Source organism: Pundamilia nyererei, unplaced genomic scaffold, assembly GCF_000239375.1.
Source record: "Pundamilia nyererei isolate P.nyererei 1_Seehausen unplaced genomic scaffold, PunNye1.0 scaffold00003, whole genome shotgun sequence".
NCBI classification, from domain to species: Eukaryota; Metazoa; Chordata; class Actinopteri; order Cichliformes; family Cichlidae; genus Pundamilia; species Pundamilia nyererei.
In genome coordinates, this window is record NW_005187404.1 from 6,175,311 (window position 1) to 6,189,789 (window position 14,479).

General features: G+C 43.6%; 2 protein-coding genes across 2 annotated transcripts; one reads left to right on the top strand and one right to left on the bottom strand.

Annotated features, from left to right (window-relative positions):
* Positions 1–840: 840 nt before the first annotated feature.
* vtna (vitronectin a) lies at positions 841–5,534 on the top strand. The gene is made up of 8 exons (XM_005720790.2): positions 841–911; positions 1,501–1,620; positions 1,713–2,105; positions 2,219–2,358; positions 2,658–2,814; positions 2,903–3,055; positions 3,138–3,638; positions 5,407–5,534. Exons 1-8 carry the CDS (start codon positions 854–856, stop codon positions 5,526–5,528), a joined length of 1,644 nt encoding a protein of 547 aa, XP_005720847.1. The 5' UTR covers positions 841–853; the 3' UTR covers positions 5,529–5,534.
* Positions 5,535–7,224: 1,690 nt separating this feature from the next.
* On the bottom strand, positions 7,225–13,396 carry scarf1 (scavenger receptor class F, member 1). The gene is made up of 12 exons (XM_005720789.2): positions 13,322–13,396; positions 13,117–13,224; positions 12,796–12,857; positions 12,608–12,709; positions 11,936–12,476; positions 11,354–11,572; positions 9,978–10,106; positions 9,312–9,418; positions 9,079–9,196; positions 8,837–8,961; positions 8,479–8,616; positions 7,225–8,353 (listed from the first exon to the last, which is right to left on the bottom strand). Exons 2-12 carry the CDS (start codon positions 13,215–13,217, stop codon positions 7,239–7,241), a joined length of 2,757 nt encoding a protein of 918 aa, XP_005720846.1. The 5' UTR covers positions 13,218–13,224; positions 13,322–13,396; the 3' UTR covers positions 7,225–7,238.
* Between the last annotated feature and the right edge of the window lie 1,083 nt (positions 13,397–14,479).

Sequence of the window (14,479 nt, forward strand, 5' to 3'; positions counted from 1 at the left end):
AATAGCTAATAACCAAATGCAGAGTGGTTTATAAAAGTGTTAAAAGGATATGTGTATGTGGCGGAGGTGTGGTCCCGGGCGCGGCTGCAGGGGAGGAGTGGTGCAGTGGGCTCAACGGGGCGGTGCTGGAAATGCCGGTGAGAACAGCTGATGGCGATTTGGACTGATAATGGTTTCCTTCCCTTTTTATAGTGAGACGGAGAGGAGCGGAGGGGGAGGGAAATCAGCTGGGACCGACAGCTGTCAGACTGTGTTCATATCATAACCTGGGAAAACTATAAATAAATGTGGAAGCTGGTGATAAAGACCTGTGTGTGTGTGTGTACCTGTGTATAGTGCATTTCACAGTGTACAATAGTTGCTTACAGTGAAAATATCTCTAATTAATATATTGCTGTTCATAATTTAATGCCAAAAATTCCTATTTAGCAAGAGACCAGATTATTGATACATTTTTCATTTTTAAAAAAAGTTACAAGGAATCCCTGAAAGATGCTTTTCACCATTTTCTCATCAGAAAAGGCCTTTAAAGTTATTATCAGCCAGAGTAGAATATCTGTCTTTAGAATATTTAGAGTCAATGTTGATTTCAATAATTGAAATCTGTAAAAATGACCACAAACTACTTAAAATGTACAAACATCTTTGGTCAGAGGTCAAACAGTAATCCACACACCCACCCCATTGATCTTTTCCCCTCTCAGTCTGTGTTTATTTGTCCGAGTAGACAGAAGTCTGCAAATAAGGTTCAAGTGAATGAGGAGGTGGGGTGACTGGCACATGCTTCCAATAACAGGGAGCACACAGGCCTTCATTATTTCCTCAGTCTGTCCTCGGACACAGAGGAGGCAACATGGACCTGTGGGCCGTGCTGCTGCTCGCTCTGCTCGCCGACACTTTGGCTTCAGACGGTGAGTCTAACAAAATCTACTTTTGACTTCATGAAGACTTCGTTGTGAGAAACATAGAGTAGCTTTGTGCTCTGTTCAGGACCCCGCTTCAGATCTGATTTGGGACCTATTGCGTACAAATTTGGGTGGTAAAAGTTGAATTATGTTCATTAACTGTTGTATTAAAATGTCTGACGCATAAACTTTGAGGCACTAGCAAACAATTTGCTTAACAAGTAGACATATTTATTATTGTCAGTACAGCTAATAAAAAACAATTCATTTGATTATTTTCATGATAAATTAATTATTTTGTTTCCAAAATGTTGTTAAATATGTGGAAAAATGAGTAAAGTCTTTAGAGCACTTTGTTAAATCTACAAAACTGTAATCATTTTGAATTATTACAACTGTCTTTTAATATATTGCCTAATTCACTGTAAGATTGAGTTTTTGATATCCCATGAGTCTGTGCCACTGGCATGCAGTCAAAGCCTCATGGGAGCTGTAATCAAATTTACGTTTATTATCCAAAGGAGGAAATGAATTTTGTTCTGAGGTACAAACAGCGGAGAGAGGGAATGACTGAAGCATGTTGTTTTATCTCCAGAGTCATGTTTGGACCGCTGCGAAAATGGCTTTGACGCCCGGAAGAAGTGCCAGTGTGACTCCATGTGCAAGTACTACAAAAGCTGCTGCTCTGACTTTGAATCCACCTGCAATATGATGAGTAAGAAACCGCTCTGCTCATTGGTTCATTCATTCTGTTAAGAACTCACAGGTCAAAAATGGATGTTGACATTTCTCTCACACCCCCCTCAGCTCGCGGAGACACATTTCAGTTTGCAGAAGACGATTATTACGATGGGCAATCTGAGAGCACGCCTCAGCCCACACGTCGTTCAGCACGCAACCAGCTGAGGCCTACACAACCGCCGGACTTCAATCCCAGAGCGCAAGAACGCCCTGAGACCACGCTGGAAATGACCAGACCGACCAGACTGAGAGTCTCTAACATCCCGCCGACACGTGCGACACACCCAGACACCCACACATTGGAGGACTCCATCACGACCAGCGCAGCAACCGAGGTGACCACAGTTCCTGCCACAACAGCCACCACCGTGGCCCCTGACCCAGATGCTGAGGTCTGCAGTGGCAGACCTTTTGACGCCTTCATGCAGATCAAAAATGGCTCCATCTATGCTTTCAGAGGTCAGTGAGTGAATTCATCTGTTACAAGACAACCTTTCAGGCTCTGTCATGGTCTCGCTCATGTTTGAAAGTAACAAATAAAACAGCATGATCGCTCTGGATTTGTTTTCCAGGGGAGTACTTCTTTGAACTTGACCAGAAGGCAGTGCTCCCTGGTTATCCAAAGCTCATTAAGGATGTGTGGGGCATCAGCGGGTCCATTGATGCTGCGTTCACCCGCATCAACTGTCAGGGGAAGACCTACATCTTTAAGGTGGAACCAAAACAAATCAAATCCAATTATCTTTGTAATTTTGATCACTTTAATTGTTTGCAACTCTCCAAAGAAATCAAAAGCTGAAAGTGACTTTGCACTTTAAAAAAGTAAAAAAAACTTTGAAAAAAGTTTGCTTTTTTAATGTCCTCCAATAACACTCAAATTTTCCATTTCCATGTATTTCAATGACTGCCTTATAAAGGGCAAAGCCAATATTGGAAACATTATGTCATAGTTTAGGTTTAAAAGTATTTTAAAAAGCTAATCTACTACAAATTTGATGTTTACCCATGTAGGGAAACAAGTACTGGAGGTTTGACAATGGCGTGCTGGATGATGACTATCCCCGATACATAAACGTTGGCTTTGACCGGATTCCCGATCATGTGGACGCAGCGTTTGCCCTTCCTGCCCACAGCCACCAAGGAAAAGAGAAGGTCTATTTTTTCAAAGGTACAACCAGATGCTTTGGTTTGCATACATCTCCAGCTGTTCCTGTAGTACTGAACATCAGTGGCTCATCATACCATCCTTTCTGCAGGTGACCAGTATTATGTGTATGAGTTTTTGCACCAGCCGTCTCACGAGGAGTGCATCAAAATGTCTGAGAGCTCTCCGTCCACTCCCTTCAGGCGCTACACTGATGTGTACTACAACAACTATGAGCGTTTCTTCGGCGAGCTCTTCTCTGACCGTGAGTTGTGCAGTTATAGACCTATTTGTGCAGACAGGAGTCACACGTGTGTGTGGTTTAACTTATTTTTAATCTTCTGCAGTGCCTCAGCATCATAGTAAGCACCACTTTATTAACAAGGACTGGAAGGGCCTCAGGTCTCCAGTGGATGCTGCCATGGCGGGCAGAATCTACATCAGTCCTTGGAGGTCGACGCGACGCCGCTACAACAGCCAGCAAGACCAGCAGTGGGACCAGCAGTGGAACCAGCAGTGGAACCAGCAGTGGAACCAGCAGTGGGGTCGGCGGAGACAAAATCGTTCACCCTCCTGGGGCTCCTTTGCTGAGCAGGGAATGAACATGGGGCGGGAATTTGCTGAAAGAGGGATGGAAATGGGTATGAGACTGGCAGAGAGGAGGATGGAAATGGCAGAGAGGCTGGGACAAGGCTGGGACAGACGGTGGGATCAAGACTGGGACCAGGACAGACGGAGAGATCGTTATGGCCAGAACAACAGAGGCAACTATGACTCCAGAGATGACCGATACGGCTACGACTTCCAAAGGGAGATGCCCATACAGACCGTCTACTTCTTCAAAGAAGGTAACAGATTCAGAATGGGACGCACCGTATCAAACAATGTTTCTGAAAATGTATTCAATCATTCATTTCTACTGCCTTACAACATGTGGTTAATTGGTTATTTTGTAATTCATAGTAATATAAATTAGAAAAGCAGCAAAGCATTGCATTTAAAAAGAACAGTTTAACATTTTCTTTGTTAAATTAAGCAACAGTTTGTAGATTTCAGTCCATATTGACATGATAGCATCACACAGTTGCTGCAGTTTTTATCGGCTGCACATCCACCACATCCCAAAGGTTCTCTCATGGAGATCTCATGGCTGTGGTCATTTGAGTGCAGTGAACTCGTTGTTATATTTAAGGAACAAGTTTGAAATGATCTGAGTTTTGTGGCATGGTCTGCTATCCTGCTGGAACCAGCAATCAGAAGATGGGTTTGCTGTGGCCATAAAGGGATGGACACGGTCAGCATTAATACTCAGGTAGGCGGTGTTTGAGAGGCCCAAAGTAAGCAAAGACACCACCACCACCCAGAACTGCTGGGAAAAGGCAGGATGGATCCATGTTGTTTTTTCTGACCCGGCTATCTGAATGTTTCAGACTAGGCAACGTTTACCCAAGCTTCTATTAGCCTCAGTTTCCTGTTTTTAGCTGGCTGAAGTGGCATCCAGTGCGGTCTTCTGCTGCAGTAGTTCATCTGCTTCAAAGGGCTGAGCGTTCAGTGATGCTCTTCTGCATACCTTGGCTGTAAAGAGTGCCTTTTTTGAGTTACTGTTGTCTTCCAATCAGCTCGAAGCACTTTGGCTATTCTCCTCTTTCCGCTGGCATTATCAAAGCATTTCACACAGAAAATTCCACTTCCACACTCCAACACTCCATCTGTTTGTGGCAGAGGGCTGCCCCTCCCTGAGCCTGGTTCTGCCAGAGGTTTCTTCCTGTTAAAATTGAGTTTTTCCTTCCCACTGTTACCAAATGCTTCCTCACTGGGGGCTGTCTAATTTGGGGGGGTTTCTGTGTTTTGCTGTAGGGTCTGTACAATTTAAAGCACCTTGAGGTGACTAACAACCATGCGACAGTCAAAAAGAACCTAAATCACCTTTCTTCACCATTCTACCCCTAACTAATGAAGTTATCAGTGAGTGCACATCAATCATTACAAAGTCAGCTAGAGCAGAAGGAAAGAGAAAAGGCATATCCCATGAGTTACTGTCTTTATTTCAAGGTTTCCTGGGAACTGTAATCAAATCAAATCCATTTTAAGGAAGATGAGGATGTTAAAGAAAAAGAATATCTCATGCTCATAATCCCCCACAGGAAAAGCAGGGCCGTTATTAACAGCAATGCTTATGAAGGCTCGTACAATAATGGTTAAATGACTAAATAACAATGATGATTTTATCATTGTTCAAATATTGTGTGTTTGGTCTTCACACTGCTGGCACATAAACTAAGAGCTGAGTCACAGCTGTAGACGGCAGACAGCTGGGGGAGGCAACAGGAACTAACGTGCTCGGCTCTCTCTCACCACACACTAGTTTCATTACATTTTAATGCTGTATATAGTTCATACAGCAAAAAACAGATGCCTAACATTGTTTCTGTTTTATACTTTACTCCAAGTGCATTTCTGTTTGTAATCTTTACGTCATATTCAGTGTCATTCTGGTTTTTGTTTAACCACTACTCCACACACTATAATAATAGCATAGTATGTGTACAAAGCAGACAATATGAATACTAACTGTGACTGGTAAGCATGTGTTGAGTGAGTTTTTGTGTTTTCTAGATAAATACTACAGAGTGGATATCAGGACTAAGAGAGTTGATCCTGCTGTTCCTCCGTACCCCAGATCCATCGCCAAGTACTGGCTCGGCTGTTCGGACACCCCTGGAGCAGAGAAGAAGTAGTTTCCAGAATTTTAGTTTGTTATTTTGATCAGTGTAACCCAGTTAGCGTGTAATAGAGCTGTTGTTTTTACTGCAGTAGGCAGTGGTAGGGGTTAAAAGTGTCGAACATGCGCAGTGTAACACACAGCTAGCTGACTTCAGCAAATATTGGTGTATCGGTGAGAGTCCACATGCAGCTTAGGGCCAAAGTTCAGCTGGCTGACTTTCAGTCAGCTTTATTAAACGCAGCTAAAGTGAAAAACACATTTAACAGAGAGACCCAGAGACAGCAACGTTTATCCGTCTGAAAGCTAAACTCTGTTAATGATAATTAATCTGCAATTATTACTGTATTCATTACTGTGTATTCTGAATAATGTATCTACAAAAGCCAAAGTGTTTATTGTCTTTTTATTAATCACGGTCATGTTTATACAGTGAAAAAACAATACTATAAAATATTAACACAGACTTCAGGGGAGGTTTAATTCACCAGTGGTCACAAGCAGGGCAGCAATGTGTTTCTAACCCCACAGCAGTGTTCGTGCGCTGTGGACTCGCAGGAAACTTTAACATTGGGTCACAGAAGTACAAACATTTTTACAATTCCAGTTCTCTGACTGATTTATACGATAGAATAAACAACCCTGCCGGGCTTTTCCCTCATGTGTAAAGCATGTACTGATTCTGAGTGAATCGCGACTACAATCTGTTACAGCCTGTTCTTACCTGAGTTTCATCCAAGACTAATAAAATATCCACAGAGCAGCAGACTCAGATCCTTTCCTCACACTTAACTGAATCAATCAAATCAATCAAAAAGTTCATCACACTCATTTTATTATCTTCTGGGAACCCACCCAGATGTTCATCACTGCTTCTTTTTCCACAAACTTCCACTCTTTACTTCCATTTATCCTTTCTGACTATATAAGCACAACAGGTGCAGATATTACATCTGTCCATCCATCCATCATGGGGGTGCTGGAGCCAATCCCATGGATCGTCACACATTCACATTCACACTTTCAGCCTATTTAGATTCACTAATTAATCTAACATACATGCCTTTGGGCTGCGGGAGGGACTCAGAGTACCCAGAGAGAACAGAAAGGCCCCAAAACAGCCAATGGATTCAAACCCAGGACCCAGCTGATGTTGCTCCTAAAGCTGTTGGCTAATGAAAGTCTAAATGCAGGACTTTCACCCACGAGACTGTAAGTTTGTGCTAATGTAAAAGTAAATATTTTGATTTTTAGGCTTAGATTAAAATAATACTAAAAAGAGTAGTTTCAGTTTTCAGTTGCAGTTGTTTTTAGGTTAAACCAGAAACACTTGGTTACAGGTTTAGGGAAAATATGTTTAGTGAGTATTGAAAAGGCCTGAAGAAAAACTAAGTTGCAAAGATAAAAATTCATAACAGCATGATCGGTCAGTTCAGGGTCATGGTACTGGGGAAACATGGGTTACAGTGTGGGAACAACACCAAGGCAACAACGGACTGCGTAGCGTTCTTGTTAGAAAACACCCTGTTTTCTTGTTCCATCTGTTGTTTGAAATTTCATTAACGGTTGCTATTTTTAAAATCACAATTTCTCTGTTATTTCAGTCATGTGAGCTGCAGCTGCACAAATCTCTCAGAGAAGCTTTCCCCATTGTTCAGTTATAACTGCAGGATAACAAACATGCGGCTGTTTTTCGATCAGTCCTGCTGACCCGTTTTCTCAGAGGTCACGAGTTTTTGATCTGGACATTTTCGTACCAGGGTTCATCAGTCACACTGACCGCCGCTCCTTCGTTGGTGATGATTTCAATGGGGCTTGCGCCATCTCCCACGGGTCTCAGAGTCCGGTAGGAGCTCTCAATTTGTTCTTCATGATGCGGGGCAGCGTGCTGCCTTTCGTCTCCTTCGGCCCGCAGATTAGACCCCGAGTCGGCTGATGCCACTTCAGGCACGCTCTTTAAAATGGACGACAGCGGCCGTTTTGGAGTGCCACTCTCTGTTGGCAGTGTGCCATTCGATCCCTCTGCATCAGAGGAGTTGTGGGAGGAGTGCTTCCTCCTGATTGGCTTACAAACTCCAGCCTCCCTTGTAGACGGTCCTCCCTGCTCCCAAACAGCCGCCCGAGCTCCCAGCTTCTTCCTGGGTGGTTTGATGATGCCTTCACTCCCCTTCGGCTTAGGCCTGCCAGACTCCTGCTCTTTTTGCCTCTGGAGGCTGCCCAGTCTTCGCAGCATCGCCTGAACGGGGCCCTCAGAGCTCGGCTCTGTTTTTGTGATGGGCTTACCCGCCTTACCCACCGTCACATACACAGTGGTGACCTTATGAGAGCCCCCTTCTTGAGCATCAGAGGCGGACGATGTCCCTTTATGAGCAGCTGTGTTAGACATAGTCCGTCTCCGTCCTGATGCTCCAGGAACCTGCAGGGTGGACCTTGATGGGGTTCTGTCTACTTCCTGGTCAGCCTCCTCACAGTTTAACTCCTGACTGTCGGTCACATCCACTCCATCTTTCTCCTTCTCGCCCTCAAGTCCGTTCCCCTCCCCAGTTCTAGCTGTGCTTCCCTGACTTTGCAGGGCCGATAGCATCAAAACCCCCCAGGATGATTTGGGTTTGCTGCGAGGGAGAGCACAAGGGTCCTGAGCAGAGCCACGCCTCTCTTTGGGGCTGAAGCGGGTGCCTTCTGCAAATGAGACGGATGGCCGCTTGGCCTTGGCAATGCTGGAGGTGCGAGGGATGTTAAAGGGTGAGGAGATGTCCTCGCTGCTGAAGCCCGATGGGTCTAAGAACATGTTACACTTTGAGCTCATCTCCTGGAACTCACCACCCGCCACAGCCGGGATGTCTAACAGAAACAGAGCAAAACATCAACCAGTGCCAGAAAGAGTTTTTAAAAGTGGCAGTTCTACCTTGCACCAAAAGAGGGCACTATAAACTTTGTTAACTGGTGAACTTTATTTTTGCCCCTACCTTCCATTGGAGGGACGCAGTAAAGAGCCTCTCCCGTCTCCTCATCGCTGTCGAAGGACGATCCCTCCGTCACCCAGCCAGAGGAAGGAGGCTCAATGAAGCTGTGGTTGAAGGTCAGCTCAGGGTCATGGTGTGACACTGTGTGTGTTTACATGAGACATAGAAAGCAGATTAATTTAAAAAGAATAATAATAATAGAACTAAATATCACAGCTTCTGGTCATAATTCATGCACACAGTAGACGTTTTAAAAGAATTCAAATCTTAATGATGATTAAAATAGTCTTTTTTGTACTTTTATGAAGTTTGTATACAATAGTTGCATTACACTGTGAGCACTGTGAGTGGCAAGACTGACCGGTGACACGAGGAAGGCCAGAGGACCAGGCAGAGATACACGGCAGGGCAGCGCCAATGTTTGCCAGGACGCTATAAACGTGATACTTCATCCGAACCAAGAAGCCGCCATCAGCAACAGTTGTACTACGACCAAAAGAAATCATGTAAAGTTATATAGAATGATAAACGTAGCCTGCTTTCCATGTTTTACCGTCTATGCAAAGTGAAGATAAAATGCCTAAAAGAAAAGTAGCTGCTGACCTGTCTTTGTCTCTGTCACCAGCCGGGCGTCCTCCACAACACAAGCAGCAGCAAACTACAGCAAGAAGCAACAGGAGCAAAGGAACCAGAACACCCGCAAGCAGAGCACCTCTGTAACCTGTCATTTAAACACACACACACACACACAAACATGTAAGGGAAAGTACAAGACACACTAATGTACACATTTATACACAAAACTGACAGATAACTGAGTGGATGGATGGACGTACTGTTAGGACAGGCTCCGGTCACAGAGTCGCAGGCCACCCCCTCACCGCAGTCGCAGACAGAAGAACAGTTGAAGCCAAACCGGAGGGCAGGGCAGCTGTTGTTACAGCTGGAAACATCCATGAGTCACAGTGAGTAAGAAAGTTAAATCAAGATTTTATTTTAGTACTGGCTGAACACATAACGATGACGTACAAGCATCACAGAGAAGAAAGTTAAAGGGGCCACGTTTTCCATGTTTTAACCTACTAACCTCAGATCGTACACTCAGGGCAAGAGAAAGAGTGAAATCAGAAAAAATTTAAATTTGAAGGCTTCTTGAAAAGAGTTCAATGTAGTTTTATTAGTTGAAACCTTGACTGCGATTACACCAGTGGGCAATATATGGTTGGATAATGTAAAGGACATCCAAGTCATGAAGGTAGTTAGTTTCATTTTTTTACCATGGTTGGTGTGACTAGAAAACTTCTGCAATGCTACCACCTTTTGGAACATCCCACAACTAATTAGGTTAATTGTAAGTTTCTAAATTGCTGGATTGTCAGTTAAACACAGTCTTAAACTGATCTGGGAGTGCAGTTTAACTATTTAAAATCTTAACCTTTGATAAAAGCTGCATCTGCAACAGTAAGTCTATCCAACAGTAAGCAATGCTTTAATTTTCTCACCTCTCTCCCTGGAAGCCTGGCGCACAGACACATTTTCCTGTCACATGATGGCAGTTGCCATGAAAACAAGGACTACACGTCAAGAGGCAGGCGTCTCCAAACCTCCCGTTAAGGCAGCGCTCCTGACACCTGGACGAGGACAGAAAAACGAGGACAGAGATTACTAACACACTTACACTGTTGGCGGTACAAACTTTCCATCCTCTATAAGCAGACTGTTTTTGAGCTTAAGTGTCATAAGCAGTGCTCACGTTTTACCACATGGATCATTTTATTAATTTTGCATCTTTAGGCAACTTAATCCATAAGTTTTAACTCTTCCAAGCAACTCTTTGAATCCGTCATGTTCAAGAGACTGCAGTACAGTTGTAAGCAGTGAATAACTTGGACTTTTTAGCAGATTCATCTCTTTTTGTTAAACTCAAATCATCTCTTGTCTTCTGGGTCTGACTTTCTGATTATGTCTCTAGTCAGTGAAATGCGCTTTGACAGCCAACTCACGGATGTCAGAGCCTCCCACGAACAGCTGTATGCACAAGTACGGAAGTGTTTTCAGTCCCCAGATCACACCACAGGATGACAATGGAGCTTCTGACAAAAATAACTATAATCTGTGACAGACAGACAATTTACTGATTGATTGATTTTTCAGTTTGAGCTAAAGCATATGAACCACACTGATCACAGGATGCTTCCTAAGACCAGTGAGGTGCAGGCCGCTGATCATTTTTATTCTTTTTTTTTTTAAATAACACAGTGATTAAGTAGCCAGTTATTACATTTTAGCATTTCTGTATATTTAGAACCCCAATTCCCAAAAAACTCAGAAGTAAAGATGGACAGAGGTTCAAAAAATTGAGCCATTAACTTGTGGAACAACTTCAGCTTTGACTAATTTTTTATCTACAATACAGAATCTGGAGAAATCTCTGTGTGCAAGGGACACTACCAAAAATCAAAACCCGTGATCTTCGAGCCTTCAGACAGCACTGCATTAAAAACAGACATGAGGGATGCTGCAAAGCCGTAAACATGACCCTTTCACAACATTTTTGAGATGTGTTGCTACCATCAAATCAAAAATGTGTAAATATTTTTCTTTAAATTGCATTTTCTATGTTCTACTGTGACTAAAATGCGAGTTTATGAGATCTGCAAATCATCACGCGTCCTACTTTTTTGGAAATAAGGTTTTAATTTGAAAGCTAATTCTTTCCTTTTACCTATTAATTGCTTTGATTATGTCAAAGTGTAAAAACGCACCAAAAAAAGGTGAAAAATAATGACTCGTAATGTACTTTGTAAAGCAGTTAGTTGTAAATAGTGTAAATTTTTATGTATTGTTGCTAATGTTTCCCCAAAATATGCGCGCGCACCTGGGTCCAGTCCATCCGGGATCACAGCTCTGACACAACCCAGTTTTTGGGTCACAGGGTTCATTGTTCCTGCATCGTGGACACCCTTCTTTGCAGCCATCACCATGGAAACCAGATGAACATGGGCGGTCGCATCGCGTACCGTTCCAGCCCGGCTCACAGGCTGCACATGTGCCATCGATCAGAGAGCAAAGCTGGTTGTCTTTACAGTGACCACAACTGAAGACAAGGGATAAAGTTCAGCAGTGAGAACACACACATTCACGTGTATCCACCTTTCTTTCCACACACACACAGTCGTGTTTTTATATCCTTGTGGGGACATCTAATTGATATGATCCTTTCCCTAGCTACTTACCCTAACCATCAAAAATGAATGTCTACCCCTAACCCTGACACTAAATCCACATTTTAAGTCTCACAAATGCCTTCGAACACATGGGGACGGGTTTTTCGTCCTCATAGGGGTTGTTGGTCCCCACAAGTATAGCAAGCTTTCAATTTTTGATCCCCACAAAGATATGTAAACATGATATACACACAAACAAACAGAGACACAGACACATACACATTGAAACCTACCTCCTTTTACAGTCAATGCCATACTTTCCTGCTTCACAGGGCTGGTTGCAGAAGAGGCCCTTGTATCCTGGGTGGCACAGACACGTCCCACTCATTACGTCACAGCTGCTGTGTTTGAGGTCACATTTACAACTCAGGTCACAGCTGGTTCCCCACATGCCAGGCTTGCACTCGCACACACCATTGCGCTGATTACACGGGGACTGGTTACAGTCGCACGGGTTTGTACACCTCATCCCCCAGTGCCCCTTGTGGCACTGACACTTGCCTGTCTGCTGGTCACAGCTGGGGCCTACAGACCCACCGATATCACACTGGCACGGTTTGGCACAGGTTGAACCTGAATAGCTGGTGTCGCAGGTGCAGTTTCCGTGGATGGGGTGGCAGCGCCCGTGCCGGGAACACCGGCAGGTTTGCTTGCATAGTGGGCCCCAACGGAGTGGGTGGCAGGTGCACTCGCCAGTGGCTGGATGACAGCGCCCGTTAGGATAGCACTTACATATCTGACGGCAGTCTGGACCCCAGAACTCAAGAGGACAGTCTAGAAACAACACACCAGTGAGTACATAAAGAGCTATTACTAGACTAAAATATAGTAATTATCAACACTATAATATTTTTATATTGTTATTTTTCTTATTTCTTCTACAACGAATGGACGTTTTAACTCACTGGTTTTGCACTCAGCACCATAGTAGCCAGGTGGGCAGCGACATAATCCAGGATATAAACAGATCTCACCCTTCAAACAGGCCTGCTCACCCTCACATACAGCTGCACACAAACACAAAGAGAAAACAAAGCCAATGTAGAAGTGGTAACAGCATAGGAATAATAATCATTAGAATACTAGAACTTACGTATTGTGCACTCTTTTCCCTCCTGGCGCCATCCAAGGCAACAGAACAGGTTAGAGGGATCCCTAAGAATTACAGACATCATCAAATCAGCTTGATAAATCTGAAACCTTAGTAGAAAAAACACTCCAGTGCCTGCATTCAGCCATGTCATCCTAAAGAAGGACGGGCCACACAACCCACAAGCCAACAGTACAATCTCATGGCACTAATATTCATCACAAGCCAGACGAAGGCCGCCAAAAACGTTAATTCGGTAACCCGCTGTTGCCACTTAAGACTCAAAAGCCAGTATGTGCGAGTGAAGGAAAAGCTGGAGTTTACCTTATATTCTGGCAGACGTTCTTCCCAGCAGGATCCAGAGTGTGAGCGCAGGCCAGCGAGAAGCAGAGCAGAGCACTGAGAGCTCTGAGGAGAAGCTTCATCTCCAATCTGAAAGCACAACCAGGGACAAATATATTCCCGTCTTTATTTCTGCTCCCAACTTGTCTTTGTCTCAACTCGAGGGGAGAAAAACGAGGGGCAGTACCTATCTCTCAGCCTACCCTCCACCCTTCCCTCCACCCTTCCCTCTCTCTTTCTGTCCGGTGAGTCGTCTTGTGGCTCCAGCGTAGCCAGAGAGGTCGAAGCCCCCGGGTTTCCTCTTCCCATTTCCTGGGGAAGTCAGAGCCACTTCCTTCTATTCAGCCAGACACAAGAGCTTTTTAAAGATGGTCGAACACTAACACACAAAACTCGCCGTACACAACGATGGGGCGCGTACGAACAAACACACACGTACTGATGGTCACCCTTTTGTCAGAATCTATTGCAGTAGGTCTTACAGGAGATGATGAAGGAAGCCTTTGTCTTCCTTATAAGTCGTGAAAGTCGGTGAAAAGATGCCCATGTGATCAATTTGAGATCCAGTGAAAGCTTATTCAGCATTCTTTATTCCTTTTCTTATGAGGGTAAAAAAAATGAACTGAGATTGTTTCACTTTTGTAAATATATTCTCTGTTTAATAGATGTTTTTATTGAAATCTCAATGTCACACATTTTCAGTTGTTTTATAATAAAATTCACTCAGATGGCAAATAACACCTTAAATGTGTTTACATCATAAAAACAAACAAAGAAAATGCTCCATTACAAAGATGCTTACAAAAATAAATTGCCCACAAAGGATGTCAGGAGAAGGTGGTTTTACTCAATGTTCATTCATTCTCCCTTTACACATGCCACTGGCCTGCCCGAGTAGTTTCTACTACATTTAGAGAGAACAGAGGGGTTCATTTAAAGTGGTGGTGCTGAAAGCACACGTTTAGGGCACCACCATCAAATACCCGAATACTGATACATGATTGATTGATTTTTACACTATGAGCACTAAAATAAGGCTTATGGGGTTAAGATGCACTCTCCTAACCTGCACTGCACTCACTTTTCTGTTTCCTTGTGCATAGAAGTGCTTCAGATCATTTAACCTCCTAAGACCTGAACTCTTCCACGGCATGCATTTTTAGTTTCTCTTTGATATTTGGACATATTGGGGCCCAATGAATGTAAAAACAAAGAATTTTTGTTTTCTTTATTTTTGTTTTTAAGAAAAATAAGAGCCACATATGAGGATATTCATTTAAAATTTTGATAGAACAGTAGCACTATAATGTCCTCGTGAGTGGATATCAGGCCCTTGTAGAGCAAA

What these genes read in the sequence shown, in the direction of transcription:
- vtna (XM_005720790.2), top strand. Translation starts at nt 854, where the DNA reads ATGGACCTGTGGGCCGTGCTGCTGCTCGCTCTGCTCGCCGACACTTTG. An exon ending in CGACACTTTGGCTTCAGACG is followed by an intron (nt 912 to 1,500) that starts GTGAGTCTAACA and finishes TTTTATCTCCAG; the next exon opens with AGTCATGTTTGGACCGCTGC. An exon ending in ATCCACCTGCAATATGATGA is followed by an intron (nt 1,621 to 1,712) that starts GTAAGAAACCGC and finishes CACCCCCCTCAG; the next exon opens with CTCGCGGAGACACATTTCAG.
- scarf1 (XM_005720789.2), bottom strand. Translation starts at nt 13,217, where the DNA reads ATGAAGCTTCTCCTCAGAGCTCTCAGTGCTCTGCTCTGCTTCTCGCTG. An exon ending in GGTGACAGAGACAAAGACAG is followed by an intron (nt 8,962 to 9,078) that starts GTCAGCAGCTAC and finishes TTTTGGTCGTAG; the next exon opens with TACAACTGTTGCTGATGGCG. An exon ending in CTGCGTCCCTCCAATGGAAG is followed by an intron (nt 8,354 to 8,478) that starts GTAGGGGCAAAA and finishes TGTTTCTGTTAG; the next exon opens with ACATCCCGGCTGTGGCGGGT.